We start from the raw sequence: 25,968 nt of genomic DNA on the forward strand, positions 1-25,968 counted from the left end.
CCCCGCCCCCTCAGCCGGCGGTGAGCGCAGAAACTGGGGAACGCGGGGGCGGGGCCACCGAGCCCCTCCGTGGGCCCCGCACCTTAGCGTCTTCCGCCCTTACTTTGCTTCCCTCGCTATTTCCGGGTCTTCGGACCTTCCTATTGGCTGAGTCTCTGATTCAAGTGACGGTCCCAGTTTAAAAAAAATAAAAGATAAAAAATTCATGTGTCCTACAGAATTATCCAAAATATAACATATATAAAATATATATATATAACGCAACAGACAACAAAATAAGAACACGGAAGCGACGTGTCCAAACGCTTTCCCATTGGCCGGACCTCGATCATGTGACCCTACGCGGAGCCACAGCCTCACTTCCGCCAGGCGTCGGATCGCTCGGGTTCGGAGCTCCGGAGACCCGGTATGGCCCTCTGGGTGTGGGCTGTGGTGTCGGTGACCCCCGTTCGTGTCCCCTAGGGCGGTCGTCCTCTCTGTGCCCGGCCTCCCTGGCGCCTGCGCTGCCCGGGAGCTGCCCGGGGGACGGTGGAGGGCGTGGGCTGTGCCCGAGGACTCCGGGCACTCCGGTTACAGAGCTCTTTGAAAGTTGCTTTGGCAGGTATTATGTTGGGACAGGGACTCAGTGTGTAGTTCTGGACGGCCTGGGGCTGTGGGAGACCAGGCCGGCCTCGAACTCACAGAGGTCCGCCTGCCTCTGCCTCCCGAGAGCTGGGATTGAAGGCGTTATTGTTACTTTATATTTACTGTGTGTGTGCATGTGTGTGTGTGTGCGTGTGTGCATGTGTGTGTGCATGTGTGCGCGCGTGTGCATGTGTGTGTGCATGTGTGCGCGCGTGTGCATGTGTGTGTGCATGTGTGCGTGCGTGTGTGTGTGTGTGTGCGCGTGTGCGTGTGTGTGCGTGTGTGTGTGTGTGTGTGTGTGTGTGTGGCGGCGGGTGTCGAACTCACGGCCTCGGGCTTGGCTGCAAGCGCTTTTCCTCCCCTTGAAGCCACCTCGCAGGACCTAGTTCCAAAGCTTTGCTTGGCCGGTCCTCGGTTTCCCCGATGTGCGCACGAATGATACCGAGATGCAGAATTCCAACCCGTGCGCACACCAGGGGACACCGAGGCCGAGCCGGAATTGCCTGGGGGTGGGCGGGGCTGGTGCTCCGGACCTCACGTCCCCGCGCTCCTCTTCTCCAAGCTGCGCGCCATGGCGTCGTCCCAGGGTCGGCGGCGGAGACCGGGGACGGTGGTGCCGGGGGAAGCGGCGGAGACCGACTCGGAACTGTCTGCGTCCTCGTCGGAGGAGGAGGAGCTCTACCTGGGTCCCTCGGGCCCGACGCGCGGCCGCCCCACGGGGCTCCGTGTGGCCGGGGAGGCAGCGGAGACCGACTCGGACCCGGAGCCCGAGCCCACGGCCGCGCCGGGAGACCTGCCCCCGCTCGTGGTGCAGCGCGAGGCGGCGGAGACGTGGGGCACCGAGGAGGCCCCGGTCGCGGCGCCCGCGCGCTCGCTCCTGCAGCTCCGCCTGGCCGATAGCCAGACGCGCCTGGACCACGACGTGGCGGCCGCGGTGAGCGGCGTGTACCGCCGCGCCGGCCGCGATGTGGCCGCCCTGGCCGGGAGGCTGGCGGCTGCCCAGGCCACGGGGTTGGCGGCCGCCCACAGCGTGCGCCTGGCTCGCGGGGACCTCTGCGCGCTCGCCGAGCGCCTGGACATCGTGGCTGGCTGTCGCCTGCTGCCGGACATACGAGGGGTGCCGGGCATCGAGCCGGAGCAGGACCCGGGATCGAGAGCTTAGGCTGACACTCTGTGTGTCCTCCCCACCCTCCCACCCCGCACCCGACTCTGTCCGTGATCCCGGATCACCGCGGGCCCCCAATGCGTGGTAGCCTTTGGTTTGTGCCGACAGGAGCCGAGTCCTGGCATTTTCTTTGGTTTGGCCTGATTTTATTCGTAGCACAATTCTGGGATTCCCCAGCCCCAAAACTCGGTCCAGGTTTTGTGGACATCAACTCTGGTCTATTTCCTCAGTCACGCTTTACTCTGGGGCTAGGCTGGGCTTTGATTTCTCTCGTGAAACCTCCCTGGGTCTGGGCTGGGGCGCACGGTGGGGGGTGGGGGTCCCTCTAGTTTACATCCTCAAAGGATGCCACTGCTGACCCAAGGAGACCTTCCCACACACCCTGCAGACCACGGTGGCCAGATGTAGGAACCAAGCTAGGCCTTGGTCGGGGGCAGCGCCCCCTGGTGTTATGGTCGCTACAAGACATTCTGACCTCTGGCACTGAGGATCAAAGTTTCATTTTTGCTTGTTTGGGTCCTGACTTCACTTCCTTTGTCTTATCGCCTGGTTCCCCTTATCCCAGTCCCAAGCTGACTTGTGGGATGAAGAGGTAGGAGAGAAACTCTCTGACGAGGCCATGAAGTCACTTCCGGGGTCTCCCCTTCTGAGCCGAGGGTGAGTGGTTTGGAGATTTCTCCAGAGAAGGGTCCCAGAGGCACCTGCCTAGCTTGTGGAAGGTGAAGTGGGCCCTGGAGAGGTGGTCACAGCACTGACAGCCCTTGGAGCCGTCCCTAGGTGGTTCCCAACGCCTTGTTGGCAGCTCGCAGCCAGCTGTAACCTCAGCGCCAGTTTATCCAACGCCCCCTTCTGGCCTTCATGGGTGCCTGCACGCTGATGCACATACCCCCACCCCCCAACACACATAAATAAAAATCTCAAGGTAAAGCTCTTAGAAAATCAGAACCCAGGGATGGAGAGATGGCTCAGCACTTAAGAGCACTAACTGCTCTTCCAGAGGACTGGGGTTCAACTCCCAGCACCCAAATGGCAGCTCACAACTGCCTGTAACTCCAGTTCCAGGGGATCCAACGCCCTCATTCATTCATGCAGGCAAAACACCAATGCACATAAAATTTAAAAAACTAAAATAGAAAAAAGAGAACCAGGGCCCTTCATGTTTGCCTTGATAATACACTTAGTATATTAAGTTAATCCACTTATTTTAGGGGTGCCTTGCTGGGGTACAATTGCAGCCCCCGCCCAGTAGGAGAGACATGAATAAAATCATCTATAAATAGTTCTAGGGGTTGACTTCTTTATAGATATATTTTTGGCACTGTGAGTAGAGTCTTTTCTTTTTAAATATAGATGCTGAAGTGCATCTCTTTTTTTTTTAACATTTATTTATTATGTATGCAGAAAAGGGAGCCAGATCTCATTACAGATGGTTGTGAGCCACCATGTGGGTGCTGGGAATTGAACTCAGGTCCTCTGGAAGAGCAGTCGGTGCTTTTAACCTCTGAGCCATCTCTCCAGCCCGAGTAGTCTTTTTTGGGGGAGGGTTTTTTTTTTTTTTTTTTTTTTTTGTTATTGTTTTGGTTTTTTTGAGATAGGGTTTCTCTGTGTAGCTTTGGATTGGAGCCTTTCCTGGAACTCACTCTGTAGCCCAGACTGGCCTCGAACTCACAGAGATCCGCCTGCCTCTGCCTCCCGAGTGCAGGGATTAAAAGCGTGTGACACCACCGCCCGGCTGTGAGTAGAGTCTTAAAGAATGGCATGCACTTGGGGGAGGTGTAATGGGCCCCAGGTGGCCTGGTCTTGGGAGAGGGTGATCACATGACCTCCCCAGGGACCTGAGGTGATGGCCCTGGAGGTAGGTGAAACAGGAGTGGGCTCAGGAGAAGCTGCGGGCCCCAGAACAGCCCGGGCAAAAGTCCCGGTCCACAGGACAGCATGATTTCCTTAGCTCTGGGTCGCAAAGGTCCCGGTCCACAGGACAGCATGATTTCCTTAGCTCTGGGTCGCTCTGACAAACTGTCCCTAAAAGCAACTTCTAAAGAGGAAAGGCTGCTGGGCATGGTGGCGCACACCTTTAATCCCAGCCCTGGAGAAGCAGAGTCAGGCGGATATCTGTGAGTTCGAGGCCAGCCTGGTCTACAGAGTGAGATCCAGGAAAGGCTCAAACTACAGAGAGAAACCCTGCCTCAAAAAACAAAAAAAAACAAAAAAAAAAAAAAGGAAAGGTTGAGGCTGGAGAGACGGCTCATAGGATAAGGTGACTGCCACCAAGGCTGATAACTAAGAACCTATAGTGGGAGGGAACCAGCCTCCAAACTCCCCTCTGGCCTCCACACACATGCTGTGACACATGTGTGTCTAAACCCATACACATATAAATGTTTTCAAAGGAAAGATTATTTTAACAAATCTTTTTGCGTGTGTGTGTGTGTGTGTGTGTGTGTGTGTGTGTGTGTGTGTGTGTGGCTAGGGTTGGAGACAGGATTTTCTCTGTGTAGCCCTGACTATCCAGGATCTTGTTCTGTGGGCCAGGCTGGCCTTGAACTCAGATTCATCTGCCTCTGCCTCCCGAGTGCTGGGATTAAAGATGCACACTGCCGCGCCCAGCTGTATTTATAATCTTTAGCTGTGTCATTTGTGTGTGTCTCTGTGTGCTCGTGCACATGAGTGAAGGGTGAAGGTGCCGTGGAGGCCAGAAGAGGGCATGAGATTCCCCAGAGCTGGAGTCATAGGGCCTTGTGGGCTGCCATGTGGGTGCTGAGTCCTAGAGCAGCCAGTGCTCCTAAGCACTGAGCCGTCTCTCCAGCCGCAGCTACTCACTCTGAGCATCTTCTTTCACACCACTTGAAGTTCTTTGCTATGGCGATAAGCCATGAAAAAGAAATAAGGAACAACCAGTGCACAGATTCTGGTAAGTGCTGTCAGGTCTACATTCAAATCACCCATCGGGGGACTCGTCACCCCTGCTACTGAACCACCACCACCCCCCGGCCCAAACCACCTCCGTCCTTGCTTGGAGTGTCCCAGAACCTCTTACCAGATCTCGATCTTCAAGTTCACTCCCTCCTCTATGACACCATCTCCTGCTCAGAGCCCTCCCAAGGCCTCAGTAAATGTCACAGGCTCTGTGATGACGCGGCCGACTCGCCAAGCTCCTCCCTGAAGTGGTATTTCTCCCCAGCACCATCAGACACCTGACACAGCCAAAGTGGCATCGTGGTGGCCTCCCACCCAGCAAGCTGTGCTCCTGACCTCAGGCCACAACCTGCTCTTTACGCTGGAAATCTCTGTTCCCAGTTACCGGTGGGACTTTATTCCTCGGCTCTGGTCTTTTCTCCATGTTGTTTGTTTGTTTTTATTTCTCAAGACAGGAGTTTCTCTGTGTAGCCCTGTCTGTCCTGGATCTCACTCTGTAGACCAGGCTGGCCTTGAACTCAGAGATCCGCCTGCCTTTCAAGTGCCAATGCTGGAATTAAAGGAATGCACCACCACCCGGCCCTGAGTCACTCTGTCTTAATGAAGATTCTCTGACCTTGTATGGAAGGAAATTTGGGGGGTGCGGTGAGACAGTAGCTCAGAGATACTGTGTATGCTTAGAGGGTGGGCAGCCCTGGGTTCGATTCCCAGTACCCATCCTGCTCCAAAAGAAAGAAAGAATCTAGCACATTCTAAGATTTCTCTGCCCCCTTTCAAGATTTTTCTTCTTGCCAGGCAGTGGTGACACACACCTTTTAACATCAGCATTCAGGAGGCAGAGGCAGGCAGATCTCTGAGTTCTAGGACAGCCTGGTCTACAGAGTGAGTTCCAGGACAGCCAGGGCCACACAGAGAAACCTGGGGCGGGGGGAGATGTATGTGTGGCTGTGTGTGTGCAGATGTGCTTGCCCATGGATGTACACGGGCAGACTGAAGATCAACATGGAGTATCTTTCTTCTCTACATTTATGTGCTGTATGCAGGGGTGCCTGTGTGTGTGCAGGGATGCCTGTGCATGTGCAGGGATGCCTGTGCATGTGCAGGGTGCCTGTGTGTGCGCAGGGGTGCCTATGTGTGTGTGCAGGGGTGCCTGTGTGTGTGCAGGTGTGTGTGTGTAGGGTGTGTGTGTGTGCAGGGGTGCCTGTGTGTGTGCAGTGGTGCCTGTGTGTGTGTGTGTGCAGGGTGCCTGTGTGTGTGTGTGTGTGTGTGCAGGATGCCTGTGTGTGTGCAGGGTGCCTGTGTGTTTGTGCAGATGTGCTCATGTGTGTAGGGACCTGTATATGACAGGTGCTGGTGTCCAAGACTGTCCCCCAAGCCTAACTGTCCCCTCCAGAAGCTCCACTGTGGCCTGCTTGAAAAGACGACCACAGCTGGGCTTCTTAACCTTTGGCTTCCCCCACAGAAGGAGGAGACGAGGAGGCCATGTGCCCCTCACCTGGTGTCCAGCAACTCCTCCCAAGCAGTTGTTGGCAGCTCTGTCCTAACTGCGCCTGTGTCGGGGAGAGGGCACAAGCATGCAGGCTGGGAAGGACTAGGGAGGGCTCCATGGACGCAGCCATGGGGAAGCCTGATATCACCCCTCTGCTGCAGACCTTCCAGTGGGGTGACTCCTGCTCGGAAACTGTCACTCCTGCTCCGTAACTGAGCCCAATTAACTCTGGTTCCTCTGGGTAAACTTTGGTGGGATCGCGTCTTGGTTTGCCACTGGGACCATAGCAGAGGGGCAGACATTATGTCGTCTCCCAGGGGAGAGATTTGAGCATGGGGTTGACATAGGCATGGGTTGTTGTTTTGGGCTCTTTTGGGGAGACCCCCACCCAGCTCCCACAAAAATGCACAGAGGCCTTTTCTTACTTATAAATGCCTGGCCTTAGCTTGGCTTGCTTCTTGCCAGTTTTCCTTAAATTATCCTGTCTACCTTTTGCCTCTGGGCTTTTCCTGTTCTCTTACTTCTGTAAATCTAAAGGTTTATTTATTATGTATACAGTGCTCTGTCTGTTTGTATGCCTGTAGGCCAGAAGAGGGCACCAGATCTCATTGTAGATGGTTGTGATCCACCATGTGGTTGGTTGGTGGGATTGGACTCAGGTCCTCTGGAAGAGCAGCCAGTGCTCTTAACCTCTGAGCCCTCTCTCCAACTTCCACTTATGTAAATCTTACTCTTACTCCGTGGCTGGCTGTGTAGCTGGGTGGCTGGCCCCTGGAGTCCTCCTCCTTCTCTGGCTACTTCTTATTCTTCTTTTCTCCCAGATTTCTCCTTCTATATATTCTCTCTGCCTGCTATCCCTGCCTATTTCTTTCTCCTGCCTTGCTATTGGCCATTCAGCTCTTTATTAGACCATAAGATGTTTTAGACAGGCACAGTAACACAGCTTCACAGAGTTAAACAAATGCAACATAAACAAAGTAATACATCTTAAAATAATATTCCATAACAAGCATTCCATCCTCAATCTGCACATTATTGGTGGTGGTGTTATTAGTTGTTGTTACTATTATTACTTAAGACAGTCTCTCACCAAGCCTGGAGCTCAGGGATTTTGCTGGACTGGCTGGGCTGGGAGCCCTGGGGATCCCCCTCTCCCTAAACTGGGACAAGGCCGGAGGGCAGCCAGCCCCTCAGTCCACAGGATTTTGGCTATGGGAGCATGCAGCCACACCTAGGCACCTTAGTTTTTGAGACAAGGTCTCTCTCTCACTGAACCTAGAATGTGCTGTATTGGTTAGATCAACGAGCCATCCAGCCCCTGGATTCTCCTGCTTCTGTCCCCCAGCACCAAGCTTACAGGCATGCCTTGCTGCACCGAGATTTACAATGGTGCTGGGGACTTGAACTCAGGTCCTCATCCATAGGCATCTTCCCAGTCTACTTATTAAAGGAATTTTTTTTCCTGTTTTGGCTTTTCAAGACAGGGTTTCTCTGTGTAGCTCTGGCTGTCCTGGAACTCTCTCTGTAGACCAGGCTGGCCTCGAACTCACAGAGATCTGCCGGCCTCTGCCTCCCAAGTGCTGGGATTAAAGGTGTGTGCCACCACCGCCCGACCAAGGAATTTTAATATAGACTTTAAGCATGATGGTAAGAGAAAGACATACAGGAGCATGCATGTGGAGGTCCCTAAGAGTTGCGGTTGATTGTCAACTTGACAGAACCTGGAATCATCCAGGAGACTCACCTCTGGGCATACCTGTGGGGGTTATCTTCATTTCCTTACCTGAAGCAGGAATATCTGCCCACTGTGGGTGGCAGCATCCCCTGGCTGGGATCCTGGACCAGGTGGAGCAAGCCCTCATCCTTTTCTGCTTCCCATTGTGGATGCAATGTGACCAACTACTTCAAGCCCCTACAACAACTTTCCCTCCATGATGAATTGCACCCCCAAAACCATGGGCCAGGATAAACCCCTTTATCAAGGCATTTTATCGCAGCCCCAGGACAAGGGGCTAAGACAGCTGCCTCTGCACTTTGTGTTTATTTATTTTGTTTAGAGCTGTCTTCCTTCACTAGCACACATGTAAGCTTCATGGAAAGAGGTGGTGAGGGTTTGTTTTGTTTGGAGACAGGGTGCTGATACACCACTATGTAGCCTAAGGTGACTCTGAATGCACTGTGGAGCCCAACTGACCACAAATTCTCAGCAATCCTTCTGCCTCAGCCTTCCAAGTGCTGGGTTATAGGCATGAACCACCACTCCAGGAGGTAGGGGAAAACGAGGGTGCTCAGCTGGTCAAGAACAGAGGAGAGAGGGACTGAGAAAAATGATCAGTGGCTAAGAGCACTTGCTCCAGCAGCATGCATATCTGGGTTCCAATCCCCAGCACACATAGCTGCATATGCCTGTAACCCTAGCGTTGGGGGTGGGGAAGACAGTAGATCCCGAGAGCTGGTTGGCCAGTCAGCCAAGCAGAAAGGCAAACATCTGGTTCAGTTGGACCCGGTCTGAAAGCAGTAAGGCAAAGGGCAGTTGGGGCGGGGGAGGGGGGGCACAGGAGAGGATGTCAGCAACCTACTCTAACCTCATGAGCACATATGATTACACTGTGTGCATGTACTATTTACACACACACACACACACACACACACACAGAATAGAAGTTGAGGCTGGACAGTGTCTCCAACCAGGATCTGGTTGGGTCCAAGTTGGGGGTGAACCAGCCAACAGGCAGAATCTGTAGTTGATGCAGGAATGTAGCTGGGTCTAGGGGAGGGGGGCCGCGGGTAGGTAGTAGGTGGGGACAGAGGGGGTGCTGAGGGCCTGACACCCTTCCCCTTCTATCCCTTCTCCAGAGCAAGAGCGCTAAGTGCATGCCGACCTCACCTGATAGTTGGAGATCTATGTACAGAACTATCAGAGGCCCTGGGGTACCCCCATCTATGCAGGTGACAGCCCCATGCCAATCTCCCGCGTGGGCACAGTGTCTGAGCCGGTCTTCTCCGGACGGCTTGAGTGACCAGGCATGTCTCGCTTGCACAGTGAACCCTGTATGCATGGTTAACCCAAGGCATGGTTAAGCCAGTTCCCAGTTAAACTGTCCTTAAAATGGGAGACTGTGCTGGCTGCCCCGGCCTCTCCCTGGCTCTCTGCCGCCCTCTATTGGAAATCCTGAGAAGACGGGATGTTGTTGACTGTGGGAATTAAACTGAAACAGTAACAAACTACGGTCCTTAGTGAGCGTCCTTCCACAATCTACTGTCCTTAGTGAGCGTCCTTCCACAATGCGCCGCCCCAACACCTGTCTGCCCTGAGCCTGGTTCTGACCCTTCATATACTTCGGTTCTAATTTTTCAAAAATTACTTATCTGGGGTGGGGCACAGTACTGCCACCTGGAGCTTATGGGTGATCTAAATTTTTATTTTAAATTTTTTTGTGGGCAAGGGGCTAGGTCTCAGGTATCCCAAGCTGGCCAGGAACTCCCTGGGGATAACCTTGAGTTTCTGTTTTCTGGGATTACAGACCTGTGCCAACGCTCCATGCTGGTTTGTTTGTTTGTATGTTTGTTTTAGGGGGTATTATATCATTTGGGGGGGGTGTCATTACATCTTATTGGAGACAGGGTTTCTCTGTGCAGCCCTGGCTGTCCTGGAACTCGCTCTGTAGACCAGGCTGGTCTCGAACTCAGAGCACTTTCTGCCCCCACCTCTGAGTGCTGAGATTAGAGATGTGCTAGAATGGAGTTTCAGGCCAGCGAGGGTTACATATAATAGACCCCGTTGCCGGGCAGTGGTGGCGCACGCCTTTAATCCCAGCACTCAGGGAGGCAGAGCCAGGGCATCTCTGTGAGTTCAAGGCCAGCCTGGGCTACAGAAGGAGTTCCAGGACAGTCAGGGAAACCCTATCTCAAACAACAAACAAAAAATCTGTGCGTGTGTGTGTGTGTGTGTGTGTGTGTGTGTGTGTGTGTGTGTGTGATTGTGTGTGTGCAGGCACACATGTACCACAGTGCCTGTGCAGAGGTCAGAGGACAGCCTTGAATCCTTGCCATCTACCTTGTTTGAGACAGAGTCTCCGGTTCACTGTCGCCTACACCAGGTGAGCTGACCCAGAAGTTCCTGGGAATTCTCCTGCCTCTGCCTCCCGTCTTACCAAAGGAGCACTGATTACAGGTGCCTCCAGTGCCTGGCCTTATTATTATTTTTCTGAACATAAAAACAGGTTATAATGCAAGAGTCCAGGGTTATTTGAAACTGGAAAATATTTTCTCTGTAGAAAATAGTAAAAATGATAACATTTCCCAATAAGCCCTTTTAAGCCAAATAATAGCTGAATTACACATATAAATATTGATTAGATTCTGGGATACAGAAGAGACCTATCTTCATCTGTTCAGAGAGCTATGTTTTACTAAGTTGTGTAAGTGAGATTCCTATTTCTCTTCCCCTTCACTGTTTGATTTTCCAGTGCCTGGCTTTTTGTGAGTTCCCAGGAGGATTCGAACTCAGGACCTCATGCTTGTGATTCACCCACTGGGGCCCTTGGTTCTGACATCCTACAAGCTCGTCTCCATCTACGACTGATCAGAGATGACCCGCAGGGGACATAATAACACTGATTCACACGGCACGGGAACCCCAGGAGATTGAGGCCACAGTCTCCCTGCTCAGGTTCTGTGCCTCACTAATGTGCATCGTCCTCTTTCTCCCATCTCAGCCCCTTGGTACTGGGGTGGATGCTCTGGCACCGCCATGCCAGGTGCATGTTTCTCGGTAAACAGTTCATTTTGTACAAAAGAAGTTTAGATAATTCGAAGACCGAAGACCAGCTTATGTTTTTCACTGTGCAGATCCACATTCCCATCTGGTAGCTCTCCCTCTGGCCCCAGGCCTTCCTGTGACATTCCGTGGACTGTCACGGCAGATATGTCCTGAACCTTTGGTATGTCTGAATGCCCTGTTTTGTCTCCTGCTTTGAAAAAAATCTTTAATTGGGCCATCCAGATGGTTCAGTAAGAAAGGGTTCCTGCCAGCACACCAGACCCGAGTTCCATCCCCCGATCGATCCCACATGGCGGAAGAGAACCATGTGCACTGGGCACACACACACACACAGACACACATACACACACACACCACACACACTCACACACACACACACACACAAATATGTAACACAAATATTTAAAGGGTAGGGTTGGCTGGGCAAAAAGGCAAGTTGTGCCTAGATATTGTTTATAAGATTGAAATATTACAAAGTATTTTCTCTGACCACAGCGGAAATCAAATTCAAGAGGATATCTCAAAACACCACAAGTATTTGGAAAGTAAATAGCCCGGAGGTCAAAAAAAAGGAAGTTAAGAAAATAGGAATTATATAAGACTAAAATGAGAAGAAAATCGGAAGGTGGGGGCTAGTGAGACGGCTCCTGGTGGGTAAAGGAGTTTGAGTCCTGGAACCCACATGCTGAAAAGAGAGAAATAGTTTCTGACCTCAGACGTTTGTGCACAATACATAATAAATAAATGTACAGAAAGAAAAAAAGAACCAGGCATTGAGGTATATGCCTATAGTCCCCATACTTGGAAGGCTGAGTCAGGGGAATCAGAAGTTCAAGGCCAGCCTCAGCTGAGTACGGAACACCAAAGATTCTACATCCCACAATACCTAAGCTTATAGACCTGAAAGGCAGGACACCCCCCCCCCATGTGTGTGCTGTGGGGCACTGTGGGCAAACCTCAGGGGCTGTCTTTAGGGTTCTGTTACATACCCAGCTCCCCACAGATAGAGAGTTTGGGGAATATTCTAGATCAGAACAGGAAGGCCACCTCCAGCCTTTTTGTAGTATGCATTTATTTGTTTATTTCTTTAATACAAGCACACACATGGAAGTGCTTCTAAAATTTCTTCCTCCGGGGAGTTGTAAACAATGTCTACGTCCTCCCAAGGTCCCAGCAACAAACTGAGGCGCATTCTGCTGAAGTTCACCTGGGGACCAGAGGCTTGGTTAGGTGTCCTTGAAGAGCAGGGGTGAGGGGCTGTGGTCAGCCGCCACGCTGGAAGGTCTGCGCCCAGCCGGAGAGATGCACGGTTGCATAGAGGGAGCCCCCATGCCCCTGGTCCTTCCCCGCCGCCATGTGCGGCTCCCGAGGCCACGAGCATTTAGGGCAGAATTGCATACAGCTGGCTGGGGAGGGGCTGCCGGACACTCAGGGGAGGGTCCCCTTGTGGTGACATTTTTTGTGTCTGCCCAGCCCAGTTCCTGGATATGGCAGTCGTCTGGCCTGTTGGATGCTCCAAAAGGTAGTTCAGAGGGCCAGAGGACAAGTGGTGAGGGTTATCTCCTCCTGCCCTGTGAACCCGAGGATCACACTCAGGTTGTAAGACTTGGTGGCCAGTGCCTTTACACGCTGAGCCTCTCTCCAGGCCCTGGGCTCCAATCTTTAATCTCATACACAGCATTCCTTTGGGCCACAGAAGACTGCACAATATACCCTTTACCCATTGGTGGTTTTTTTCAGTAATTCATTTATTTTTATTTTATGTGCCTTGGTGTTTTGCCTGCATATATGTCTGTGTAAGGGTGTCAGATCCCCTGAAACTGGAGTTACAGACAGCTGTGAGCTGTCATGTGGGTGCTGGGAATTGACCCCAGGTCCTCTGGAAGAGCAGCCAATGCTCTTAACCACCGAGCCATCTCTCCAGCCCCTGTCCATTTGGTGTTTTGTGATTTCCTCTAACAATTTCGATGTTACCCAAGTGCTCTACCACTGAGCCATGCCCCCAGCCCCTCACTGGGGGATTCTAGGCAGGGGCTCTACCACTGAGCCACACCCCAGCCCCTCACTGGGGGATTCTAGGCAGGGGCTCTACCACTGAGCCACACCCCAGCCCCTCACTGGGGGATTCTAGTCAGGGGCTCCACCACTGAGCCACACCCCCAGCCCCTCACTGGGGGATTCTAGGCAGGAGCTCTACCACTGAGCCACGCCCCCAGCCCCTCACTGGGGGATTCTAGGCAGGGGCTCCACCACTGAGCCACACCCCCAGCCCCTCACTGGGGGATTCTAGGCAGGGGCTCTACCACTGAGCCACACCCCAGCCCCTCACTGGGGGATTCTAGGCAGGGGCTCCACCACTGAGCCACACCCCAGCCCCTCACTGAGGGATTCTAGGCAGGGGCTCTACCACTGAGCCACACCCCAGCCCCTCACTGGGGGATTCTAGGCAGAGGCTCTACCACTGAGCCACACCCCGCCCCCAGCCCCTCTCTGGGGGATTCTAGGCAGGGGCTCTACTGCTGACCATGGCCCCAGCCCCTCACTGGAGGATTTGAGGTAAGGGTGTAGTCACTGAATTACACCCTTGACTTGCTTCTTTGAGACGGGATGTCACTACCCCCCCAGGCTGGCCTTCAACTCACAGGCCTCCCATCTCAACCTCTGGCGTGGCCCTTCATCTATCCCCGGCTGGCTTTGGATCCTGGGCTCCAGTCTGTTGATGGAGTAAATGATTGTGGTCCCAAACCCAGTCAGAGAGTCTTCTCTCTTCCATTTCTCTTCCCAGCAGTGGTTGGGCCCATCTGAGTCAAATCCACTCTGTATCCGGCTTCATCCATTCACGTGTGACACTTTCAAGGCTAATCTGAACTGAGCCGGGTACCGATGCTTGACGTCTCCCCCTCTTTAGAGATTTACTTACCACTGAACAAGTTTCAAGTTTTATTTATGTGTTTGGCCAGCAAGTATGTCCATGCACGCCTGCTGTCTGGGGAGGTTAGTGGGCGGCGCTGGATTCCCTGGAACTGCAGTTATAGGCAGTGTGAGCAGCCATGTGGGTGCTGGAAACTGAACCCAGGTCCTCTGGAAGAGCAACAAGTTCTCTGACTGCCAAGTCATCTCTCCAGCCATGTTTATTTATTTATTTATTTGTTTGTTTGTTTATAATTACATATCTATTTGTGTGTAACTGTGGAAGTGAGTCTGGGCGTCTGAGGATGCCCAAGGCATCGAATCTCCCCCAGCTGGAATTACAGGCAGAAGGCTGCCCGATGTACGTGCTGGGAACTGGGAACCTGACGGGCCAGCCTGGCCTACTTGGAAAGACCTTAGCCAAAAAGGGCAGTGAGAATCTACATTCCATTTGTTATTAGGTGTGTGTGTGTGTGTGTGTGTGTGTGTGTGTGTGTGTGTGTATGTGTGTGTGTGTGTGTGTTCTCCACCTTGTGGGTCCAGCGGCTCACACTCGGTCCGTTAAGCTTGGTGGCAGGCACCTTTACCACAATGCCATCTCACTAATCCCACACACCCCTTTTGTGTGGAGTGTGGTCTTGAGATGCAGTCCCGTCTGGCCCTATGCCTGTTATTTTGCCTCAGCGCCCAACCTGCTTGTCACCAAGCGTGAAGAGAAGAAGGCCGCTTCTCAGTGACGGAACAGGGACTCAGAAAACGACAAAACATGACCACGCTGAGATGAAATACATGTGTAATTGTGCACGCGCCCACCAACGCAACAGCCTGCCCAGTCAGTTCCCCTCTCCTGTACGTCAATGACACTGAGGTGTCACTTTCAGAAGGTCAAGGAAGGAGGCGGGACATCCTCTGGGCGTCTTACGGACAGAGAGAAGTTAAGCAATTTCCCAGGAGAGACAGGAAGCACAACCCAGAGACGGACAGCTTCCCCTCTGAAGCACACAGCCGGAGACTCGCGGAGGCTAGGGCCCCCATGTTGTTGCCAATGTCCAGAGAGACGTGCGTGAGGTTCCAACCCCGGCCCCGGGGCTGACCCCTGGCTGCCTCCTCTTTCTGACTTCTCAGGGAAAAAAAAAATAAAATAAAACACAACCCAGGCCAGGAAGCATCCATCACAAGCCGTCCAGCTGAGGCCGGAGGGGCAGAGGTCAGCAGGGAGATGACCTCAAGGACTAAGTGGGGACTCGGATCCGGCTGGGCTCCGGCTTGAGAGGCTGGAAATTTTCCCACCCTGAGACTTTTCCTGCATCAACCCAGGAGGGCGCCCTGGATGCCGCCGGCCCAACCCCCCAGCTCCTTCCTCTCTGGACAAGGCTCCCCTCGCTAAGCATGGATGGGGAGGGCCGTGCCAAGGTGGCAACAGGGAACCCAGAGCGTCAGACACTGGGATAAATAAAATAGAGGTGTCGGGCTCAGAGCGGGCGAGCGCCTGCCTCCGAGCCACACAGATCAAGGACCCGGGATCAACGGGCAGCTGGGCCGAGTGTGGCCTGCTGCGGCTTCTGTGCATGTTCGCTGTCCTCCCTCGGAGTTGGACCCCAGCCCTGGTGGCCTTGGGTGTGTGCAAAGAGCGCTTGGCCCCGGGCCCTGTCTGCCCTCCCCTGCGCTTGGGACTCTGCCCTTCCTAGTGTTAAATAGAAACCTCTTTATTCTAAGTATCTACCATTCCTTAGTACGTTGGATGGGGGCCAGACCTTGAGGTGAGGGAAGAGGAGGTGGGGCGGGGATATTTGTGTAGAGCCTTCCAGAAGGCTCCCCGCCATGCTGGGCTATGGGGGAGGAGGGTGCCGGGAATGACCTCGGTGGCCTGGGGGGTGGGGGTGGGGCTCTTCACTCATCCCGGCCTCTGTTTCCCTTCTAGGGGGGACACTCCGGGCTGGGTGGGCTAGCCAAGGCACCTCCCGTCCCGGAGGCCCGAGTCTCAGGCCAGGAGTCACGTGGGAAGGAGGAGGGCGGATCAGCAGCAGCATGGGCCCCAGCAGCCTCAGCGCTGGGCTCTGGCTCGAACTGACGACGGAGGCCGAGGCCGCAGGGGCAGACAAGCCAGGCTGGGCCTGGCCAGCCGGGAGACGGGGAGGCGCCCCAGGAGGAGAGGGAGGCCGAGGCAGAAGGATGAGCGGGGCACGGGGATGTCCGCAAAGAAGGCGCGGTCCCGAGCGGGTGATAGGGCACCACCTTCCGAGAGTTCCAGGTCCCGGGCCACCGCCAGAATCTCCTGACGGGCAGCCGCGTTCCGCAGTCCTCTGATGTCCAGGAGGGCTGCCACATGCTTGCGCCTGCAAGGAGAGGCGCACAGGGGTACTCACTGGAGGGTCCCGGGATCCAGGCGGCACCCAGCCCGTCCGTGCACCCCGCGTGGACTCTGGAACCCTGTCTCATCTCCAAGTGCCACCCCTTGTTCCTGTCTCCTGTGGCCATTTCCACATTTCCCAGGTGGAATCTTCCAGAACGCTCACCTCCAAGCTCAGTCGGAACGTGCTTTGGTCCGGCGTCTCTAATCCTCATTAATTTAGCTTTCAGTCTTCACCCTAACTTACCTCACCAGTCTACTCTTCAAAAGAATTTTTACGGTAATGGAGACTGAAGCAAGGATCTCACGCCTGGAGGGTTCTAGGCAGGGGCTCTACCACTGAGCCACACCCCAGCCCCTCACTGGGGGATTCTAGGCAGGGACTCTACCACTGAGCCACACCCCAGCCCCTCACTGGGGGATTCTAGGCAGGGGCTCTACCACTGAGCCACACCCCAGCCCCTCACTGGGGGATTCTGGGCAGGGGCTCTACCACTGAGCCACACCCCAGCCCCTCACTGGGGGATTCTAGGCAGGGGCTCTACCACTGAGCCACACCCCAGCCCCTCACTGGGGGATTCTAGGCAGAGGCTCTACCACTGAGCCACACCCCAGCCCCTCACTGGGGGATTCTAGGCAGGGGCTCTACCACTGAGCCACACCCCAGCCCCTCACTGGGGGATTCTAGGCAGGGGCTCTTCCTCTGAACTGTGTCTCTAGCCTTCCTTTTAGGTTTTATTTTCAGACAGTCTCACCAAATTGTCCAGGTTTGCCTTGAGCTTCTGATCCTCTCAGCCTCCTGGCTAGCAGGCTTACGCACCTGTGCTGCTGCTTCCTGAACGTGGCCCAGGCGAACTCTGACTTGGTGGACACTGCGGCACACCCACCCAGCGGTCTCACTGTCCTCACTCAGCCTAAGAGGGTCACCCCGCTACATCCCAACCCCCTCTCTGCAGGTTTCGATCTTCCCCACCTCGGAGCCAAACCTCAACTCACTTCATTTAGATCGGTCCAGACCCATCCCCTAGATCACCCACTTCCCTCCTGACACAGTCCCCCAAAGGGGCACCTCCGGAAGTCCCAGGACAGGGTTACGATTCACAGTCCAGTCATCCTTGAGTTCAAAACCAACTCTGTTCTGCAAGACCTCATCCTAAATCCCAGCTGCCGCCTCCACTCCACCTCACTCCGCCAAAACAGAACTCCAAAACGGATGTGATAGATCGGGCCTGCGATCCCAGCCCCGAGGCAGGAGGATTGCCACACATCGGAAACCAACCAACCCGGGCTGCCTCAGAACAAACCCCAAACGAGGGCTGTCAAGATGTCTCGAGGCACTGGCCGCCAAACCTGAGAGCTGGAGTTCAGAAATCCCTGGGAATCAGTCACACGGTGGAAGGAGAGAAATGACCCCTCGCAAGGTGACCTTTGACCCTCAGATTTGCCCGGTGGTATGAGTGCTCCCCACCCCCACAACTAAAACATAAGAATAGTAAACAAAGATGCCGGGGTGGCAGGTCTTTAATCCCAGCACTCGGGAGGCAGAGGCAGGCGGATCTCTGTGAGTTCGAGTCCAGCCTGGGCTACAAAGCAAGATCCAGGACAGCCAGGGCTACACAGAGAAACCCTGTCTTGAAAATCAAAACAAAACAAACAAGCAAATAAATAAAAATCTTACTTTTACTATTTCTACAATCCTGTGGTGCTGTGGATGGGACCCAGAACTTTATGTGTGCTAGGTGAATGCTCTACCACTGAGCCACACCCTCAGGCCCTCTCGGGGAGATTCTAGGCAGGTGCTGCCCACTGGCCACATCCCTAGCTGTCATTTAAGCATTTAAATCTTTCAAAGTCACTTTCTTTCTTCCTTTTTTTTTTTTTTTTTTTTTTTTTTGAGTCTAGTGCTCTAGATAGCTCTGGCTGTCCTGGAACTCACTCTGTAGCCCAGGCTGGCCTGGAACTCAAGAGGTCCACCTAACTCCTGCCTCCGGAGTGCTGAGATTAAAGACGTGCGCCACCACACCGGGCTGGACTGTGCTTGTTACAGTCTGACTGCCCTAGATAATGACGACGGTGAAATTCCTGCAACCAGTCCACAATTAGGGTTTACCACGCCTGGGCAGCAGATAAGAATGAGACCCAGGGAAGGTCCCAGCCAAAGGAAGTGGCCCACCTAGATTCGAACGAGTGTGCGCCCGCATGCCCGTGTGTGTCCCCCGTCCGTGTCCCCGGCGGTTCCCTGCGTGGCCAGCCCTTCCTGCCGCCGGGCGGCCTGCGCCCCCCTTGCCCTGGGCTTCCTGTGGCCGCTTGTTTGTTTGCGAGCTCTGGTGGCGGCGGCGGCCGAAGGAGGGAAACCGTATTAAGAATGCCCTGGTCCCAGCAGGAAACGGCCGTCAGACACGCTCGCCGCCACCCTGCCTTGGCGCGGGCCAGGAAACGCTGGGACGGATGCCAGGGAGACCCGGGCCGGGCTGCATCTCACCTGATGTCTGGGTAGTCCCGCACAAGCACCCCGACCTCCACCTGGATGCTCGGAGTGTCCTCCAGCTGCAGGATCTCGGCCAAATGCGGTACCACCTGGTCCAGCCAGGAAGCCTGGGACTCCTGCGGGGGCAAGGGCTCCAGGGTCACCCCATGCAAGCTCTCAATACCCCTTCCGTGCTGAGCCCTGCTCTTGCCCAGGCCCTTCCCCATGTGTAAAAGGGCGCAGAAGGCAGACTCTGGCCAGCGGGTAGCTGGAACCTTTACTTATGTAAATCCGGGGGTTGGGTCACAGGATTTAAAACCGGCCAGTTGGCCAGTTGGTGGTGGTGCACACCTTTAATCCCAGCACTCGGGAAGCAGGTGGATCTCTATGAGTTTGAGGCCAGCCTGGTCTACAAAGCAAGTTCCAGGACAGCCAGGGCTACACAGAGAAACCATGTCTTGAAAAACAAAACAAGCCGGGCGGTGGTGGCTCACGCCTTTAATCCCAGCACTCGGGAGGCAGAGCCAGGCGGATCTCTGTGAATTCGAGGCCAGCCTGGTCTACAAAGCGAGTTCCAGGAAAGGCACAAAACTATACAGAGAAACCCTGTCTCAAAAAAGCAAAAAAAAAAAAAAAAAAAAAAAAAAAAAAAAAAAAAAAAAAAAAAAAAGAAAGAAAGAAAAACAAAACAAAAACCAAAAACCCTGCCAGCTAAAGCGGCACACTCCTTTAATCCCAGCATTTGGGAGGCAGAGGCAGGCGGATCTGTGTGAGTTCAAATCCAGCTTGATCCACCCTCCAGGACAGCCAAGGCTACCTAGATAGCCCCTGTCTCAAAACAAAACAACCCTAACCTATGCCATCCAGGTTTGGTGGCAGATGCCTATAATCCCGGCACGTGGGAGGTGGAGGCAGGGGGATCTGGAGTCCAAAGTCATCTCATCTTCAGCCATGACGAGTTTGAGTCTCAGTTGCCTGAGGCCTTATCTCCAAAACCAAACAAACAAACAAAAATGCCAACACTAGGTAGGCGGAGGCTGGGGTTTGGGGTCTCCATAGCCAGAGGTGTAGAACCATTCCAAGTCGGGGGTCGAGGGTCAGCATGTGCAAGGATTTGGGTTGCACCTTAGACCCTACCACCAAAAGCGAAAAGTGCAAAATGTTACCATGCGCAAAGCATCGCGAAGATGTCCTGAGGGGGTACTCTGTGCTCTCTCCTACGGCTGCCCGGAAGCCCATGACAATTATCTTGAAAATGTTTCAATAAACGCAAACTCCCAAGGACACAGGCTGCTGGTGAGTACATGCCCCCTCCCTGCCCCACCTATGACAACTGGGGACAAGTAAATCCTTGGATTTGATGACACTTGGATTCAGAGGTGTTTTCTTTTAATTTTTTGAGACAGGGTCTCACTACATAGCCCTGGCTGGCCTGGGATTCAATATGTAGATCAGGCTTCCTGGCTCGTCCTTCACAGTGCTGTTATTACAGGATTACCATGCCCAGTATATCCTTTTTTTTTTTTTTTTTTTTTTTGGTTTTTCGAGACAGGGTTTCTCTGTGTAGCATTGCGCCTTTCCTGGATCTCACTTGGTAGCCCAGGCTGGCCTCGAACTCACAGAGATCCGCCTGGCTCTGCCTCCCGAGTGCTGGGATTAAAGGCGTGTGCCACCACCGCCCAGCTAAGTATATCTTTTTAATAATTTATTAACTTTATTTTAGGTGCATTGGTGTGAAGGTGTCAGATTCCCAAGAACTGGAGTTATAGACAGTTGTGCGCTGCCATGTGGTTGCCGGGAATTGAACCCAGGTCCTCTGGAAGAGCAGCCAGTGCTCTTAACCTCTGAGCCATCTCTCCAGCCCGTATGGTTTTTTGCTTTAAGGAAATATTTTAGCCGGGCATAGTGGTTGCACTCAGGGGGCAGAGGAAGGAGTTTGTGAGTTTGAGGCCAATTGGGTGGACAGAGCGAGTTCCAGGGCAGCCCGGAGTGCATAGAGACCATCTCAAAAACAAAACAAAAAATTATTTTATATGTATAGGTGTTCTTTCTGCACCGTGTGGATGCCTGGAGCCCCAGAAGCCGGAATACAGTGTTGGATGAGCTGCCACGGGGGTGCTGGGAATAGAACTTGAGTTCTCTGCAAGAGTAGCCAGGGCTTTTAACCCTAAACCATCTTTCCAATCCCCGCCCCCGCCCCCCCTTGGGGGAACTGTTTTTCGGTCTAAAACTCGCGATCCTCCTGCTTCAATCTCCCTAATGCTGGGTGGCAGGTGTGCACCATCACGAACCCAGTTTCTGTTGAAGGTCCGTTTCCAAGAGCCTTCCCTGGTCCTGCTTTGGAAGCAAGCAGCCCACCCCCCAGCCCCAGCCCCAGCCCCAGCCTCCGTTTCCCAAGCCCAGCCGGGCACTCACCAGCCGCCGAAACAGCCGCTGCAGCTGCGCGGCATCCTCTCGGAGCCTCCCGGCCACGCGGCTGCGGGTCCGCGCGGAGCGACAGCGCAGGCGTCCGCGCAGCAGTGGTCGCACGTACTCCACCAGCGCCCGGCGGTGCAGTTCGGCCACCAGCACCTGGGGACAGTGGGAGGCCGGGACGCTCTCTAGATCGCTCCAACCCAGCAGGCTCATGAGGAACCCAGGTTCCACGCCCTGCGCATCCAAACCCGGCACTCACGACGCCCGACGGGAAGCCGCCCCTTCTCACCAGTGCCCAGCTCCTCTACAGCTAGGCCCCTCTACAGTTCCTTTATGCTGTCAGACCCTGAATCAGATACCACTCTCCCTAAAGCGTGTCCCACCCTAGGCTCCCCCAAACTCTTCCTTGCGGGAGACCCAACCTGGCCCTGCACCCTAGTTCCCAGGGGCACGTCTCCCAGCTGCAGCCCCCAGATCCTTGAGGTGCCACCAGACAACCGACACCCCACTTGATAGGGTCTCCCCCAGGAGGAGAGCACTCTGGGCATCTCCACCCTCGAGCCCTCCATCCGGTCAACGCACCTGGTAAGGCTCATCCTGCATCCTGCGCAGGGCCAGGGCCTGGGCGCCGAGTGTGCCCACGATGCCATCCAGAGCCTCGGAGCTGCTCAGCCACTTCCTGCGCATCAGCTTGCTGAAGTGCGGCTGGGTAGGACGGAGGGGAGGGAGGGGAGGGGAGGGGAGGGTCACAGCCTCCTCTCTCCACCCTCCCACACACCTCTTAGGAAAACCTTCATATCGTTTTTTTTTTTTTTTTTTTTTTTTTTTTTTTGATGCACACTGTAACAGGCTGGCCTTGAACTCCCGATCGCCCGGCCTCCATGTCCCAAGGACTGGGATTGCAGGTGTGTGCCCCACTCCGGGCTGGGGACACTTCATTTAAACACTCCCCGAAGGGGAAAACAAAGGCCGTGTCGGGATTGAGGACACAGGAGGAGGAGGTGGTCCCTGCCCTGCTGGGACTCACAGACTGCCAGTGTCAAAAATGGCTTCCTGAGAGGGAAATCAGGCTCAGGGGACTGGAGGATGACAGACAGGGGAGTGAAGAGGGAGGGCCAAGCGCCCTCAAAGGCGTAGAATTCGGACAGCGCTTGTGAGAGCTGGGCTAGAGACCAACCTGGCTAGAGAGACCAGTTACATGTGTTCAGGGAGCAGCACAAAATGAAAAGTGGGAACACAAAGCTGGGTGTGGTGGCCCACGTGTTTAATCCTGACATCCGAGGAGGACCTAGGCCAGCCTGGTCTACATAGGGAGTTCCAGACATAGTGAACCCCTGATTGAAAACACCAGAAATTGGGGGCCCTCCTTCCAAAACTATTCGGACTTTCAGAACTGTGCTCATTGTCTTTATCATCATCATCATCATCATCATCATCATCATCATGTTGGTTTCTTTGAGACAACGTTTCTTTCTGTAGCCCTGGCTGTCCTGGAACTCACTCTGTAGACCAGGCTGGCCTGGAACTCACAGAGATCCACCTGCCTCTGCCTCCTGAGTGCTGGGACTACAGGTGTGTGCCACTGAGTCAGGCTTTATCATCACTATTATCAGTTCAATTGCTCCATCAGTGAATAATATCCTAATCATTTTCTTTTTCAGACAGAGTCTCATGTACCTCAGGCTAACCCCAAACTCCTTCTCTTCCTCTCTCATCTACCAGCTTTCTCAGACCTTCCAGTGCCTCTGATTTTGTATCTCAAAACATACAATATGAGTAAAGATGAAGACCACAGGCTTCTCTGGGCATGGAGACTCAAGCTTGGAAGCCTGATATACGGAAGGGTGAGGCAGGAGGTCATGGGACTTTGAGGTCAGCCTGGGCTACATAGTGAGTTCCAGGCTAGCCAGGGCTACACAGAGAAACCCTGTCCCTGCCCCCTACCCCCCCCCCAGCTTTAATCCCACCCTGAAGAAGCAGAGGCAGGGACATTTCTGTGACTTCCAAGCCAGCCTGGGCCACATAATGAAACTGTGTCTAAAACAAACAAAATAAGGGATTCAGTGGGGGAGAGTTGGAGGTCAGTGGTAGAGCCCCTGCCTAGAATCCCCAGTGAGGGGCTGGGGTGTGGCTCAGTGGTAGAGCCCCTGCCTAGAATCCCCCAGTGAGGGGCTGGGGTGTGACTCAGTGGTAGAGCCCCTGTCTAGAATCCCCCAGTGAGGGGCTGGGGTGTGGCTCAGTGGTAGAGCCCCTGCCTAGAATCCCCCAGTGAGGGGCTGGGGTGTGACTCAGTGGTAGAGCCCCTGCCTAGAATCCCCAGTGAGGGGCTGGGGTGTGGCTCAGTGGTAGAGCCCCTGCCTAGAATCCCCCAGTGAGGGGCTGGGGTGTGACTCAGTGGTAGAGCCCCTGTCTAGAATCCCCCAGTGAGGGGCTGGGGTGTGGCTCAGTGGTAGAGCCCCTGCCTAGAATCCCCCAGTGAGGGGCTGGGGTGTGGCTCAGTGGTAGAGCCCCTGCCTAGAATCCCCCAGTGAGGGGCTGGGGTGCGGCTCAGTGGTAGAGTCCCTGCCTAGAATCCCCCAGTGAGGGGCTGGGGTGTGGTTCAGTGGTAGAGCCCCTGCCTAGAATCCCCCAGTGAGGGGCTGGGGTGCGGCTCAGAGGTAGAGCCCCTGCCTAGAGGCCCCCAGTGAGGGGCTGAGGTGTGGCTCAGTAGTAGAGCCCCTGCCTAGAATCCCCCAGTGCGGGGCTGGGGGTGTGGCTCAGTGGTAGAGCATCTGCCTAGAATCCCCCAGTGAGGGGCTGTGGCTGTGGCTCAGTGGTAGAGCCCCTGCCTAGAATCCCCCAGTGAGGGGCTGGGGTGTGGCTCAGTGTTAGAGCCCCTGCCTAGAATCCCCAAGTGAGGGGCTGGGGTGTGGCTCAGTGGTAGAGCCCTGCCCAGTGTTGGGAGCCCTGAGCTTGGTCCCCAGCTACTAAAGGGTCAGGAAAGCAAAGCTCTGGCATATCCTGCTGCAGTGAGTGCTTTGGGAGAGAATACTGGAATTCTCCAGGACCCCTATTCTTCCTCTTCCGGCAACTGATGGGGTAGAGCTCCATTGGACATGTTGACTCTGAACTCCTAGGCTCAAGGGATCCTCCTGCCTCAGCTTTCCTAGTAGCTGGAAGTAGAGGTGTGTACTGGCCCCCCCATCTGTCTGGGTCAAGTCTCTGTCCTGTTGTATTTTATTTTGTTTTATTGAGATGGGGTCTCACTCTGTGAGTCTGACTGCCCTGGAACTCACTTTGTAGACTAGCCTGGCTTCACGCTGCCTCCAGAATGCTGGGATTAAAAGCACATGCCACCACAGCTGGCTGGCCAAAGGTACTGTATTTTTAAAAATATTTTATTTATTTATTTTTATTTTATGTGAACATTTGTCTGTGTGAGAGTGTTGGATCTCCTGGAAGTGGAAAGCTGCCATGTGGGTGCTGGAAGTTGAACCCAGGTTCTCTGAACAGACAGTGCTCTAAACCACTGAGCCATCTCTCAAGCCCAAGGTACTATATTTTAAGTGGAATAATCAGGAACATCTCCCTAAGAATGAAAGAAGCTGGGCAGTGGTGGTGCACACCTTTAACCTAAGCACTGGGGAGGCAGAGGCAGGAGGATCTCTGTGAGTTTGAGGCCAACCTGGTCTACAGAGTGAGTTCCAGCACAGTCAGGACTTCACAGAGAAACTCTGTCTTGAAAAACCAAATGAAAAACAAATAAAAAGATTTGAAAGAAGCGAGGAGGGACCCGGGCTATTGGAGGAGGAGCATCTGAGCAGAGGAAACCTCAAGGCTGGGGCCAGAGGCAGGAAAGCGTGAAGGAGCTATGGTGTGCGGAGACTCAGAGGTCTCAGAATAGCTGACGGAGGGGCCTTTTGCTGTCGGCGATCTGGGAGTCTAGGGTGGATTCTGAGCAGAGAAAGGGTACGTAGGGTCCCTTTATACTGCTACTGAATGGCTTTTTGCCTCCCTGCGGTCCACACAGGACCTAACCCACTTATGACCTCACCCCCTCACGGCATTTAAAGAGGCCAGCAGTAGCTGGAGGAGGCTCTGGGGGCATGGAGGGGCATGACTTTGGGGGGCCTCAGGAGGGAATAAGCCCCCTCAGCCACATCCCCCCACCTCTTCCTTCCTATGCCCCCCTTTCCCCCCTGGAACAGTTCCAACATGGCATTCACCCCCAGCCCTCCCTGTTTCCCCGAACACTGAGTCATGGGGGGTGATGCCAATCCCTCCTGGCACAGCCCCACCCCGGTCCCCGGTCTCACTCACCTGTAGTTCCTGGAATAACAATTCGGCAAGGACATGATGGCAGAGTCGGGTCACACGGTCCAGAGCCATGGCTGAAGCTTCCCGGGCCGGCTCACTTTCGGGGGGCCCCACCCTGGCCAGTCGCTCAGCCAAAGACCTGTGAGCATCAACGGGGTTCAGAGCCCCGCCCTTTCACCGTCTGAACGCCCCGCCCCTGCGGGGACCAGCTGGGTCGGGGGCAGCAGATCTGTGATCCCAATTACTGAGGAAGCTGAGGCAGGGAGATGTAAAGTTCAAAGCCAGCCTGGGCTACACTGTGACTTTAAGACTAGCCTGAATGGGGCTGGAGAGATGGTTCAGTGGTTAAGCGAAGCCAGGTTCAGTTCCCAGCACCCACATGGCCGCTCACAACCATCCATAACTCCAGCTCCATGGGACCTCACACCCTCTTCTGACCTCTGAGAGGACTGTATTTACGTGCAAACACACACACAGGTGCACGTGAGCGCACACACACAAAGAATAAATAATTTTTTTTTTTTTTTGGTTTTTCGAGAGACAGGGTTTCTCT

General features: G+C 54.3%; 2 protein-coding genes across 3 annotated transcripts in view; one reads left to right on the top strand and one right to left on the bottom strand.

The window, feature by feature from the left end:
- The first annotated feature begins 141 nt into the window (after nucleotides 1–141).
- On the top strand, nucleotides 142–2,306 carry Bloc1s3 (biogenesis of lysosomal organelles complex 1 subunit 3). Of its 2 annotated transcripts, none has more exons than XM_028893899.2 (2): nucleotides 142–406; nucleotides 1,187–2,306. In XM_028893899.2, the coding sequence occupies exon 2, from the start codon at nucleotides 1,196–1,198 to the stop codon at nucleotides 1,784–1,786; it is 591 nt and encodes a 196-aa protein (XP_028749732.1). In that variant the 5' UTR covers nucleotides 142–406; nucleotides 1,187–1,195; the 3' UTR covers nucleotides 1,787–2,306. The 2 variants fall into 2 exon arrangements, with proteins under 2 accessions (XP_028749732.1, XP_028749733.1); XM_028893900.2 differs by lacking the exon at nucleotides 142–406 and adding an exon at nucleotides 413–601.
- A 12,356-nt stretch (nucleotides 2,307–14,662) lies between these two features.
- Nucleotides 14,663–25,968, bottom strand: part of Exoc3l2 (exocyst complex component 3 like 2) — a 33,036-nt gene continuing 21,730 nt past the window's right edge. The window contains exons 8-12 of the mRNA XM_037201690.1: nucleotides 25,419–25,554; nucleotides 21,702–21,824; nucleotides 21,120–21,275; nucleotides 18,720–18,841; nucleotides 14,663–16,223 (exon numbers count right to left, since the gene is read on the bottom strand). Coding sequence (XP_037057585.1) covers nucleotides 15,932–16,223; nucleotides 18,720–18,841; nucleotides 21,120–21,275; nucleotides 21,702–21,824; nucleotides 25,419–25,554 — 829 coding nt within the window. The 3' untranslated portion in view covers nucleotides 14,663–15,931. The remainder of the gene's footprint in view (nucleotides 16,224–18,719; nucleotides 18,842–21,119; nucleotides 21,276–21,701; nucleotides 21,825–25,418; nucleotides 25,555–25,968) is intronic.

Source organism: Peromyscus leucopus, chromosome 1, assembly GCF_004664715.2.
Source record: "Peromyscus leucopus breed LL Stock chromosome 1, UCI_PerLeu_2.1, whole genome shotgun sequence".
NCBI classification, from domain to species: domain Eukaryota; kingdom Metazoa; phylum Chordata; class Mammalia; order Rodentia; family Cricetidae; genus Peromyscus; species Peromyscus leucopus.

Excerpts from the sequence above, each read along its gene's own strand:
- Bloc1s3 (XM_028893899.2), top strand. The coding sequence starts at position 1,196 with ATGGCGTCGTCCCAGGGTCGGCGGCGGAGACCGGGGACGGTGGTGCCG.